Source organism: Cryptomeria japonica, chromosome 9 (assembly GCF_030272615.1).
Source record: "Cryptomeria japonica chromosome 9, Sugi_1.0, whole genome shotgun sequence".
NCBI classification, from domain to species: domain Eukaryota; kingdom Viridiplantae; phylum Streptophyta; class Pinopsida; order Cupressales; family Cupressaceae; genus Cryptomeria; species Cryptomeria japonica.
Window position 1 is genome coordinate 309,588,946 of NC_081413.1, and position 14,213 is coordinate 309,603,158.

Sequence of the window (14,213 nt, forward strand, 5' to 3'; positions counted from 1 at the left end):
TAATTGATCAATTATATCACTTAGGACAAGTCCCCTAGACCTAAGGTCTCCCACACTTAATTAAATAATTCTATTATCTAATTAGTCAATTTTTTTCCTCTCATAAATAAATAAATAATATTTTTCTAGCTATTTTCCACCTCATAGATGGCTAAAATAATTTATTATTTTTATTATTATTTAATTATGTCTATATTCTCTCAACACATTCCAAGAATAATGGGCACCTAAGAGCACTTGTGTTTATAATTTCATTATTCTCTCCACCAAACCCAAGAATCTAGTCTTCCTAGATGCACATGTCCCTTATTTACCTAATTCTCACAACCACTTACTAAATTTAGTAAGTTCATCTTAGCCATGCACATTCTAACTACTTATATCTCAACCCTCTATTACCTCCTATATCCTAGGAAAATCCTCTCAACCTTCCTCCACTATTGATCTCACCATTAGATCTTAGCCATCCATTCCTCCTTCCAAAATTCTATAAATTTAAGCATCCTTATTAATTTATAACAATCATCACTTGAGCTAAGTACATGTTATCGAATTACAATCTTCATCCCATCTTGTCATTGGAGCAAATCATTCAATAATGGATTCATTGGTTACTTTTGAGTTTATTACTTATGTTGTTGTGTTATGTGCACTGTTGTTGAGCTCTATCTAGAGGTTTTGCTTTAGGAACTGCATGGTAGTTTGTTTTTGTTTTGCAATTCAAATCTCAAGCATTGCAGTAATCATAAAACAATAAACCACACCAACATTTGTTTAATTGGCTCATAACAGTTATTGAAATAGTTAAGAGACAATCAAATTTAAATCTTATAATCGTAGACGTTAGATTTGTGGATGTGAGATTGATTTTATGTACATGAGACAAATTTTCCAAAATTTGAGAACAAACTAGTTTATACTTTATCCTTATTCTTTTATTGTATAATTTTTTTTTTGATTCTAAATTATGAAGTAAAAACTTGGATCAAAACAACATATAAATATCTTCTATCATCAAAATCTATGACATGTATTTGTTTCCTCGTTTCAAATTTAATTAAATAAAACATAAATAAAAAAATCAAATACATAAAAATAAGTGAAAATAGATTAAAAATTTAAAAACTAACATAACTTCACACACAATTACAATATTTATCAATATATAATTATATTAAACTATAAAAAAGGAGGGGAGAATTGGCATTTAACATTTTATATGGGCTTGCAAATTTCACAATTACAAATAATTAAATTATTTGAAATGAGGATTCAAACATGGAAGCATGAGTTATTAATGCGGTGTGGATGTAACGATGTTCACCAATTTGTGGTGCATTCTGAGCACGGATGGCCGTTCCTTTGCAGCGTCATTCACCATATCCGAAATGGCAAAGCACGAATGTGCTCCCCAGTGTGAAGCAGCATTATGGCTTAAAACGAGGAGGGTGCTTTCAATTTCCTCAAAAGCCATTGGAATTTGTGCCGCTTGCCTCCAATATATCACCTCCGCCACCTGAGAATGAGAAAGAGAAGCCTCCAGCTATTCAATTGGAATTTATTGGGGTAAGCATTCATTCATTCATTCATTGCCAATCCATTCATTTCGTAATTTCATTCATGTGTTTATTTATGTGTGAGCAGCCTACGGCAGGTCCAACGCAGGAGGCTTCGGTTATAAGCGGGGAGAAATTGCTGAGGAATATTATGCTGGATAACAACATTGAACTCTATGCGGCTTATGTAAGTAAGCAATGCCTGCTTTTTTTGTGATCGTTTCGATATCTCGGTCTGCATTCAATTTGTTAGCCATTACGAGCCGGGGAGAAAGCTGTTAGGATTAAAAGCGAATTTAAAGTGTGGAAACCAATCAGAGAATTCAAAACACGAAGACAAAAGAAACACACAATTTATCGTGGTCATCCACACTCAAAGCAGGGGAATCATTTTATTATGATCACAGGTTATACATTCACAGCAGCTTGTGGTTTCACAAAAACTATCCATCAAATGATATTCAAACAGCTCTTTTAAAGAGCTACGAGATAGAAGTTGAAAAGCCAAATGTTTGGCGGTAAGATGACAAGAAGTCAGTTGGACTTCACTTCCAACAACCTCCCACTTGAAGGCCAACGAACTGCTGCAACAAAGAGATTCTCCCACTCAGTCCTGTGATCATATGTTGGAAAGGCCGAGAGAAGCTCGGCAAAACTCGAATTTCTCCCACGTACCAACTTTGGTGAGCACATCAGTTGGGTTCTCCTCGGTAGCAATTTTGTCTACATGAAATTTGCCGTCTTCAATCATGTGCTGAACATAATGACTGCGTATGTCAATGTGTTTAGACCGAGGCTGGGATGTCTAATGCTTAGTCATAAAGATGGCACTGCGGTTGTCACAAAACAAGGCAAAATCTAATTGCCTTCAAACCCAATTCGTTGAACAAGAGTTGCAACTGTACCAACTCCTTGGCTCCCTCAGAAAGACCTACGTACCCAACCTCTGCAGATGATCGAGCAACTGTATTTTGCAATATAGAACCCCAACTGATCGCTGCCCCCCCAAATGTGAAGGCATAACCTGAAGTAGACTTTTGTTTGTCTAAGTCCCCACCAAAATCAGAATCGGAAAAACCTTGCAAGTGTGCCGTTCCCTTTCCAAAACATAAACAAAAATTTGAAGTGCCTTTAAGGTACCGAAGAATGTACTTGACTGTCTCCCAATGTGGTTTACCCGGATTAGCCATAAATCTGCTCACGACTCCCACTGCATGAGCAATATCCGGAGGAGTGGATACCATAGCGTACATAAGACTCCCAACAACAGATTTATAGGGGATATGGTCCATAAACTCTTTATCTTCTTGTGTTTGTGGACATTGTTGAGATGACAACCGAAAATGAGAGGCTAAGGGGATGCATACAGACTTAGCATCCGCCATACCAAATCTGTCCACTACCTTTTTAATGTAGTCTTGTTGAGATAGCTTGAGTTCTCTCTTTTTCCTATCTCGAAGAATGGTCATCCCAAGGATTTTCTTCGCTGCCCCTAAATCTTTCATGTCAAACTTGTTAGCTAGGTGAGTCTTAAGCTCACGAACAATCTTCATGCTTGTGCCGAAAACTAGCATATCATCCACATAAAGGAGAAGTATAACAAATTCGCCATTGGGAAGCTTTTTGAAGTATACACACGGATCAGATTCACGTGTGAACTTGTGATCAGTCATAAATTTGTCAAACTTGAGATACCATTGTCGTGGGGCTTTCTTAAGCCCGTACAAGCTCCGATTCAATCTACAATAAAGATGCTCTTGACCCTTTTTGATAAATCCTTCCGGCTGGTGCATAAACAATCCTCATTAATGTCGCTGTGTAGAAATGCCGTCTTCACATCCAATTGTTCAAGTTCGAGATCCCATGCCGCAACCAATCCCAAAACAACTCGGATGGTAGTCATTTTGACTATTGGCGAAAATATTTCTTCAAAATCAATACCTTGCTGCTGGGCGTACCCCTTGACGACTAATCTGACACGAAATCGTTTCCGATCACCATCTTCATCCTTCAATTTATAGACCCACTTATTCCGTAATGCCTTTTTGTTAGGCAGAAGAGGCACCAAATCCCATGTCTGATTCTTGAATAATGCATCCATTTCTTCATGCATTGCACCTTGCCATCTATCACAATTGGCATCCCTCATAGCAGCTTGACAATTCGCGGGCTTTGTATGTTCAAATGTTAATAAGGAGGGTTCTGCACCTTCAGCAAACAAGAGCTCATAGTCTGAAAATTTTGACAGAACTTTCCTCTGTCTTGTAGACTTCCTCAATTCATCTACATAATTGGAATGACTTAATTTATTTGGACCGTTATCAGTGTCCAATTTTCCAAGATTTTTCTTGCTCTGTTTCTGAAAATTACCACCAACATCTGTCTTTGTGAGCGAAGGGTCCCCTGAAACCTGCGTGGCACGACCCTCTATTGGTCATGGAGAATTATCAAAATGACTGTCATGTGGAGTAGAAGAACCAAACTGCTGATCGTATCCTTGTCCAGGTCGAATTCGTGCTGCCTGTGACTGAAACGATTCACCACGAGGTATACTTTTTCCTTCGTCGCTACCTGAGACTGCTGTATGAGCTTGAGAGGAGGAGGCGGGCTCATCACCTGCTGTAGTAGCATGATGGGATGCACCGGAATCAAGTACCCATGAATCCGGAGTGGTGTCAACTGTTGAAAGGATTAGAACACTATCATCCAAGTCGTAGACGGTATTAGCTTCACTGTCCCGCACCTTCTCTTGTGCCTTTTTGTAATTTCTGCAATCCTTCTTTACATGACCAGATTTACCACAAAACCAACAATCACCATTTCTGTGTCTAGACTTCGATCTCTTGCTGATTTCGATCTTCTATGATGATTATTTCTACCTCTATTGTGGCTCCTACCTCTATTTTCGGTGTTTACTACCGTTAAGGTTTCACCGGATGAAGGTTCTTCATTCTTTCTTCTCAAATATTCGCTGAGAAGAGTAGCCGCTACATCATTAAAAACTAACTTATTCTTGCCGGATACCGAAGTGCTAACAGCTGTTACAAAACACCATCCTAGCTGCTTGGTAAAGAGCATAACAAAAGAACAGCCTTGCTCTCATCATCTTGTGTCATTCTCACCGAAGTTGCTTGACTGATCAATGTATTAAATTCATTGATGTGATTCGCCATTGCGCAACCTTCCTTCATCTTAAGCTTATACAACTTCTTCATAATAAACACTTTATTTGCAGCCGACGCCATTTCATACATGGCTGTTAATTTATCCCATACATCCTTCGTTGTTGCTTCATCCGTGACATCGAAGAGGACATTATTGGATAGCGAGAGAAAAATTGTTGCTCTTGCCTTCTTGTCTAATTTTTCCCACTCTTCATCAGCCATCATGGATGGCTTCTTCGCTTTCCCTTCAAGCGCAAGTGAAAGGTCTTGCTTTATCAGCAAGGACTCCATCTGCACCTTCCATAATCCGAAGTTCTGACCGAAGAACTTATCTATCTTCGCTTCTTCCATGATCTTGAAATTTCAACCACCAAAATCTCAACAGTGAACCAACCTCGCTCTGATACCAATTGTTAGTATTAAAAGCGAATTTAAAGTGCAGAAATTAATCAGAGAATTCAAAACACGAAGACAAAAGAAACACACAATTTATCATGGTTCGACAATTTGCCTACATCCACACTCAAAGCAGGGGAATCATTTTATTATGATCACAAATCTGGTTATACATTCACAGCAGCTTGTGGTTTCACAAAAACTATCCATCAAATGATATTCAAACAACTCTTTTAAAGAGCTATGAGAGAGAAGTTGAAAAGCCAAATGTTTGGCGGCAAGATGACAAGAAGTCCATTGGACTTCACTTCCAACAAAAGATTGGATCTCAAATTCTTGCAGAAACAAATTAGTTGTTGTAATAACTTAATCATTCTGCTGTGCAACTGGTAAAAGTCCAATATTCTCACCCTGATGCTATTGAAAAAAAATTACGCAGCTTGAAGGAGCGTTGGCTCTAGTGGATAGCTAAATGCCAGTGATTAGCAGAGGCATCATGGTTGGCCATACCTGATAACGTATTTCATTCAAACTAGCAACTTTCGTATAGAGTGTTTCATATGTTGGACCTCAAATACTGAAAAATATATTCAATTGAAAAGCACAACAAGTAGGGATATGGCAAATTGCTTATTTAAATTATAATAATTTCTAATAATTAAACAGTAAAAATAAATGTATAAATAGTCTTTTCCTTCTCGAAAACCTACCACACTATGTAAACTCAGAGCTACCTAGAACAAATCTAAGCACAACTGTGGAACAGTGGCTATATCACAAAAAAGATGGCTTTAGAACTTGAATTTTAAGCTGTTGGGCTGCTGCAAATGTTTAAACTTTAAGCTTAAATAATTTATTTACCGTGGTTTATACAATTATATTATTTCACATCTTCTTTAAGGTTTATAAAAATATGGAATATACTGTATACATACACATTCTTACACAGTGAAATGCAAAAGGGGGAAGTACAGTGTATATAGTGATATCCATCTTCTGGTGATCTAAGCTGTGAGCCCCAATCCTTAAGGCCTGGGAATCTCTCAAGTGTCAGGGGTGTCAAACCTCAAAAGATCACCAGCAATTTGTCTCTAAGTTAGGCATTTGAGGACCAATGATTAAGGTGGGTAAGATCTTCTTCACTTTTGGTTCTACAAAACCGTGGGAGTTTCTAAGATGCTGGGTTGATGATAAACTTATTAAAGCTTCCCTTAATGCAAACTGTAACCGAAGCACGATGTATCCCAATGCTAAAGCTTCCCTTAATGCAAACTATAACTGAAGCACGATGTATCCCAATACTAATGGCCTTATTTTTGAATGACCACCAGGGACAAGAAGTTTCTTTTTAATTGAGGAGGGTATAATATATTTTGAAGATTGAAATCTGGAAGATTTGTAGCTTGAGTCAGCTAGTTCCTGTTCCTTCTTTTTGTAGACTTGTTTTATCTACTAGAAAATATTGGTCCACAATTTTCTTCATAAAAGTCCTCAAAAAACTCTTTTTTAGAAAGTTGTGTTGTGTGGCTCGCTAGAACCCATGCATCATACTAAATTTGTTTCATTGAGGTACAAAGGGCATCATTTGATGCAGAAAGAACACAATCAACTTGCAAGGTATCATCATGGTGATAGCTAGCAAACTGTATTGAATTTGAATAATCTTGCTAGATATTGTTGTGGTGGTAGCAAGTAAATTGAATTGAATTTGAATTATGAACTTTCTTTATCTTTTTATTAGCCATCTTCTTTTTATTGATATGCGTCAATCTTTTCCCACGATGTTCTACATTCGTGAGCCTCATGATTCCCTCTCTACCACATCTTTTGCAAAACTATTTTGTTTGTCATTTTTGCTTCATCCTCTATTGCTTACTTCATCTCTTCCTTTTCACAATTCTTCTTTGTCAAAAGTTATTGCTTGGGCAATAAGTTGCCTTCCATTTTGATGGATATAGAACTTTTTACCCCCACATTGTTAGTTTTTATTCTCAAAGCTTTTTCTCTTTTAGCTAGCTTATCAGCGAACTGATGAAAAGTGAGTGACTTTAGTTGATTAGTTGCTTTTTTATAAAGTCTGTCATATATAGACTAATTTTTCCACTAGTATTAATGACGTCATGTTTGATTGCTCAAATTTTTAGAAGCGAGGCTCAAGGCATCACCATTTTTCAACTCAAGATTGAACAATTTTAAGAGAAATAGCATAAATTCTAGTTTTGAATAGGAATCTGTAGTGTTCCCTTTCCTGATCCATTCCAACATTTTTTGAAAATCCAAGTTTCTTTAAAAGTGCTAACTTTTTTGGAAAGAACTTCTAATAGTGGCAACAACTTCCTAGAGCCAAGATGTGCACAATAGTACTTTCCATGTGCAAACCCAACCTTCTGAGAGCCTCCAAACTTCTTGGAGAAGTCCATCATTTGAGGATAGGGCCAGCTTTTTGTGAACTGAAGTCTTATGCACTTAAGGAGTTGGTGGAATTATTAGAATAGTTTAGCTGGCTATTATTGATATTTTCCATAAGACCTTGGGATGATTTAATTGAGAAACTTAATTAAATAATTTAATATTACAGTTGTTGAAAAAGTAAAATCAAATGACAAATCATATCTAATTACCAGAGTAGCCGGAAACTCCTTTGCCCCGCCTTGGGCACGCGTATCCTTGCATCCATTCCTGTTTCTGAAACGGATACGTATTTGATACAACCCGGATACATGTTGAATATTGTACCCACACATGCCGAAAAAACCTTGATTTCCGACCATGCTAGATACTATGTGATTTGAATTTTTTTTAAAATTTGACATAAATCTTCCTAAATTTAATTTAAAAAAATTTCATTCATGCATTTTTTTCAAAAAAAATTGGTATTAACAAAACCTACACCAAATGAGAAAGACAAATGAAATGTTTTTCTATTTCAGTGACCCATTTTTTGGGTTATCTTCCAATGCAACTCTACTATTTTTGCATATTGTAAAATGTTAAATAAACTTATCATTATTTATGTAGCAATTATGTGTCTGTATTGCTTTTGAAGTAATGAAAATCTCCTCAAATAACTTAGAAAATTGTATTGAATATATGTGTATGTGTTTGTTATGAATGACGTATCTAGCCGTATCCATATTAGGGAATTTAAAAAATGGCCATATCAGTATCCGCTACCGTATCCGTATTTGTATCCGTATCTGTGTCCATGCAACTTTGCTAATAACAAAAGAAGGTGTTTTAAGTGTGTAGATAAAGTGTTGCTAGGTTCAAGGTACTTAATGTGGTCATAAGGACACTGTTATTTTATTTAGGGCAATTTTATTTTTGAAAAAGCAACATAAAAAGTAGAAAACATTTCAAAAAAAGCAATGAAAAAGAAAAAAATGCTTTTGTCAAAAAAAAAAAACAATGAAAAAGAAGTGGAAAAACAAAACATTGCTTTCTCCTAGGATAGCTTTGAAAAAGTTATAAAGGAGGAAAGTTTTCAAAAAAGACATTACATTCTTTTTGGAGTTATTTAATTTCTCGAGAATGAACACATGTTCATCTTCTTCATTTCCCAAGGATGAAAATCCCTCAAAAATTTGAAATCTTTGAGGATGAAATCCCTTCTAGTTTTCGGAGTAATTCCATCTAGGGATTACTAGTGTTTAACAAAGATTGGTTTGGGGACAAAAACTCTCATTTCATTTTGAAAGTTGGAGATTGAGTTTTAGATTCACATTGACAAGTACCTAAATTAGTATTTTAGGTTATTTCCGTTTGTGAGTGATCACTAAAGTTGATAAGAAGGGCTATTTCAGACATCAATTGAGCAGCACCAACTTCTAAAAGTGTAGATTTTAATGTTACAAGTATTCAGATCAGACTTTCAGTATGTAAGACAAAGAGGGGCATCATGCAGATTTGAGTTTATATTAGATTTTAACCAACATTAACAGCAGCAAAGTAATATATCATAATATTTGACCCAACTAAAACAGTTGATCATCACTTAGCTCAATTCGGGTAAATATTTTATGTGTTTGTAATGTCCCCTAATGGGACCCTCTTATATTCTGATATAATAATCTCTGCTGTGTATACTTCTTCCTTTCTTTTCCCTAATCCCCATGCATACCACTAAGAACAAGGATGTTACTTCCTGTAACTTAATAACAGTCCTGATCGATGGTGCTGTCATTGTAGGCTTTTGATTCCTTTACTGTATATCTCTCAATGTGAGGGAGAGGTTACACCTCTTCATCATGTATGCCATTTGGCAAGAGACATACCCTTTCACCATTAGCACCCTTTGAAAGAGTGCAACTCTTCATTATTTCTGCCCTTTGAAAGGGACACAACCTTTCACAATCAGATCTGCACTTCTTATTTAAATCAGCTCTGCACTTCTGATTTCAAAAATTATCCCCCTCTCAAATGAGGTTCTCTTCTCCCTTTTATATCTCATGTTTTAGGGAGTCACAACTCTTCCTTCCATGTCTTTTGACCATTCATTAACTTAATTAAACTTTAATTATATTTAATTATATCATTTTATATTTTAATTTAATTTAATTTTTTATTATTTTGTATTTTGCCGCTACTTTTTTTTGTAAAAACCCTAGTTCTTGCCCTAAATCACCATTTTATGTAAAACTACAAATGGAACAAGATGCATACCTGATTGAGATCTTGTAATAGGTTAGGAAACCATTGAAATGTATATAAACCATAATAGAAATCTTCTAAAAAGGATATTAAACATAAATTTTCTATACCTAGGGTCAAGAACATTAACTTAACCATAGTGATATCTAATTCCTTATCGGAACTCAACCATAAGAGAGTGGGAGTAAGGAGGAACGATAAGGTGTCCAAGAGATCCTCTATCCTAGGCCCAAGAGCAGAGTGAAAGCTAGAGCCTTCTTGACCTCATGGGACCAATGGTCAAACTACCATGAGGTGGTCTACCTAGTGAGGTATCCTATCACCGTTGTCCTTCATCAATTCCATCCTTATCCTTCTCTTGTGATTGAAATTCCCTAGATAATCAACCATGATGCAGTTTGGAAAGATACAATAGGGTGTCGTGAATGTCCTTCCCCTCTAAGTCCAAGAGCGGTGGACTCTGTCTACACCCCCTTGGCCTCATGGGACCATCGGTCAACTACCATGAGGTGGGTTACCTAGAGGAGGACCTCATCACCGATTCACCGTTCTCCTTTCTCGTACTTCCTTATATTACTACCATGGCAGTTCGCTCAATATATGCATCATAGGGTATTTTTCATACAAATGATAATATGAATTACATATACATTTCATAATTATGTAATTTTAAGACAAGTTTTCTCTTATCCTTGTTTCACATCACTTCTTAAATGGTTTGCACAATATCATAGATACCACTTAATGTTAAGGACTTATGATTAGAAAAATACAATGTTCCTAAATAAATATGTCTATAGTAATCATAGACACTCATGGAGCAAACAAACACATCAGATATGAATCAAACACGAAGCATACACTTGAAAACACGAAGCGTACACATGGATATCTGCAAACACGGAGCATACATCTGAATACACATATTGTTAGATTCTTTTTCCTTGACTAGAATGATTCATTGATTCATCTTTAGATTATTTACCTTGCAAGATGGCATGATCATTGCTCTGATACCAATTGTAATGTCCCCTAATGGGACCTTGTTATATTCTGATTCAACAATCTCTGCTGTGTATACTTCTTCCTTTCTTTTCCATAATCCCCATGCATACTACTAAGAACAAGGATGTTACTGCTTCTAACTTAATAATAGTTCTGATCGATGGTGCTGTCATTGGAGGCTTTTGATTCCTTTTCTTTATATCTCTCAATGTGAGGGAGAGGTTACACCTCTTCATCATGTATGCCCTTTGGCAAGAGACATACCCTTTCACCATTAACACCCTTTGAAAGAGTGCAACTCTTCATTATTTCTCCCCTTTGAAACGGACACAACCTCTCACAATCAGATCTGCACTTCTGATTCCCAAAAATTATCCCCCTCTCAAATGAGGTTCTCTTCTCCCTTTTATATCCCATGTTTGAGGGAGTCACAACTTTTCTTCCATGTCTTTTGGCCATTCATTAACTTAATTAAACTTTAATTATATTTAATTATATTATTTTATATTTTGTTTTAAATTTTATTTTTATTCTTTTGTACTTTTATATTATTATTTGTTCTCCACCTTGCATGGCATGAATTGGAATCAGGCGAGTTAATCCACCATTTTGGCATAGATGTGTTGACGTGTATTTTATACACAATCATACACAGAATAAAATACCGACAGGCATCTTATCCTCTCTTGAGAAAATAGTCTCTAACTGCTGAAGATCTGCAAAAAGGATCAGTTAGATGGACTCCAAGGTTCTTTTAGTGGGGTCTCCACGTGTGGACAAGCTTTTTTAGTGGTATGATGTGATTTGCTGTTTCCTTCAAGGCGTCTTACGGATTCAAAAGTTCGAAGGTTTTACTAAACTAAAAGGAACTTTCAAAAAAAATGGCAAAAGGACAGGGTTTAAGGAAGTCTAATCTAGCCTAGCCCTATGAACGACTTAGCATGAATGAGATTTGGCAAGACTCAACCAACTTCAATTTTGCCATAAGATAACAACTCAATTGAAATTAGTGCGATCTTCTAAGGTAATAATGGTATTCAATGCATCAAAGACCAAGGACACTACTACGAAGGTACATATCCTAGATGCGAAAATGCTTGAAGGTTAAGGACTCAAAATGTTTTCCAGTCGACCACGCAAGGCGTTCCTACAATCAGCAAGAAGCTAGTGGTTTGGATTGCGAATCCTACCAAATATCAAATCTCACACTTAGCCTTTCAAATTAACAAACTACTTTGATTGAGCGTGATTCAAGTACATCCAACAACCATGAAGATAACTTAAGAAATTTGCAACAAAACACCATAACTTCAATATTTTATTGATTTCCAAGTCATCATATACAACAATTGCTTGAATTTCTCTCTTCAAGACTCAATCTTGCTACAAATAAAAATTGCTTCTAACTCTAATCTCTCTATTACATCAACTATTATCTCTCACACTTATTCACTATTTTCTATTATCTAATGAAATGAAAAATGGGGGTATAAATAGCATCCCCAGTTACAATGAAAGGTCCAGATTGAAAGCAAATCAATGGACAAGATCATGACACCTAAACCCTAATTAGGGTTTGTTACAAATGACCTCCTTTTTACTGAACAATATTAAATACATAGCCAAATATTAAATTTGGCACAAAAATCTAGGAGGTATCAACCAATGAGAAATAAGATGTCATGTCATCTGTAACAACCTTTCATCTAGAATCTTATTCCCTTTCCAATTCTCTTTCTTAGCATATGCAATGAATTTTGTCACGATTCCTTCGATTTCTGTGCTTGGAATCTCGGGAAGATTCTTGATACTCTCTTCTAAGTGGATAACCTGATCAAATGCATCTAGAAGAGCTGTGTCCCAAGTAGATTCAAGTTCCTTTGTTCTATCAATCAGGAGCATGGTGGCATACATCTGATCATACTGCTCATCTGTAACATCTGCGTCCTTGCGAAAGATGATCTTGATTCTATCCTCAAATTCTTGTAAATCCACATCTGTCTCGACCTCGATCCTTCTGCCAAGAATGGTACGAAGTACCTCAAATACTCTGTCCTGGATCGGATTGATCACCTCCTCAACTTGACCACATCTAACACTGATGTCCTCAAAGAGAACACTCTTTATATGGAGTAAGGTTGACCACTGAAACAAACTGTGAGAATCACCTTCTAAGATCCTCTCTTGTGCTAAAATTCTTCTGGATGTGTGTCTTATAACTTTCAAGACAGGGATGACAACGTCCTTGGTATGGGCAAATGCAGCTACTGTTGCCATCAATCTGTGAATAATCTCAAGAACTTGGATAGCCTGATGGGTGATCTTCGACATCCTTGTAACAAACTCAATGGCCACCGTGTGAGATCTATCCATCCAACTACATGTACGCTGGACCATATTCCTGAATCTTTCTGCTTCATTGATTGATTGAAGGGGTAATGCCTGCAATGGTGATCTAACTGGATCCTGACGTCCCAAAGGTTCATTGATGTGACTGAAATAAGTCCTCCATGCACCTCTCTCTCTCTCAAGCTTTCTATTCTTTTCCACTTCTTCTCTAAGCTTGTCCTTCAATGCCTCAAATGTGTCGGTGGCATCATCTAAAGTCTGCTCTGCTGTGGATGGTCCTAACTCAATAGTCTGTATATGATAGTCTTCTGCTAGGATTTCACCCTCATATTTGTCTGCTGCTGGTGTAGCTATCTGCAGTTTTCTAGATCCAGTCTCATCTCGAATCATCTTGGACATCTTTGTAGCCTTCTTCTTCTCTGTTGTCATATGTGAACGTCCAACAAGGCTCTCTAAATCAATTGCACTGTCCTCGTCCTCAATTACGATCACCTTAGTCAATCTTTCCTTCAACCAATCTGGGATATTTGATCTTGTCTCTTGAACTTGAATCTCTTTATGTACTATTTCTTCTTGTCTGGGAGGAGATGTTACTTCATTATCATTATCTAAATCATAGTCTTGGAGAGATCCATCGGATGAAACATGCTGTGCCTGTTCTTCTTCCTGTCTGTCATTCTGTACCATCGATTCCATGGACTCTTCCACTCGAACTGTTCTATCCTCTGGCCTGGAAGAAGTACCTGGTGTTTGATCTTTGTTAGCACCTTGCTTTTTCTTGGAAGGCTCTTTCTTTTCTGATCTTTCCTTTCTCTTTGAACCTCTCGAATGGAGATTGCCCTCACTGGCACATCGAAGGTTACCTTCACCTGAATTCCTAGGATTAGGATTGCCTTCACTAACACTGGCTCCACCTTCGGCTGGCTTTTCTTCCAAAGTAAAAGACATGGCTATGCCTTGTTCTCTCAACTTCTGATGCTGAACGTCTACCCATCTGCGAGTACAAGACAAGACTGGTGCCATCAAATCATCTAAATTCACGGCCTCGGGCTCATTCCAATTCAAACTTATTGTTTTGCTTTCTCTATCATAT

General features: G+C 36.8%; 1 protein-coding gene across 2 annotated transcripts in view; it reads left to right on the plus strand.

The window, feature by feature from the left end:
* The first annotated feature begins 1,305 nt into the window (after positions 1–1,305).
* Positions 1,306–14,213, plus strand: part of LOC131079603 (photosynthetic NDH subunit of subcomplex B 3, chloroplastic) — a 114,653-nt gene continuing 101,745 nt past the window's right edge. For both annotated transcript variants that reach the window (XM_058017603.2, XM_058017604.2), the window contains exons 1-2: positions 1,306–1,566; positions 1,645–1,743. In XM_058017603.2, coding sequence (XP_057873586.2) covers positions 1,351–1,566; positions 1,645–1,743 — 315 coding nt within the window. In that variant the 5' untranslated portion in view covers positions 1,306–1,350. The remainder of the gene's footprint in view (positions 1,567–1,644; positions 1,744–14,213) is intronic.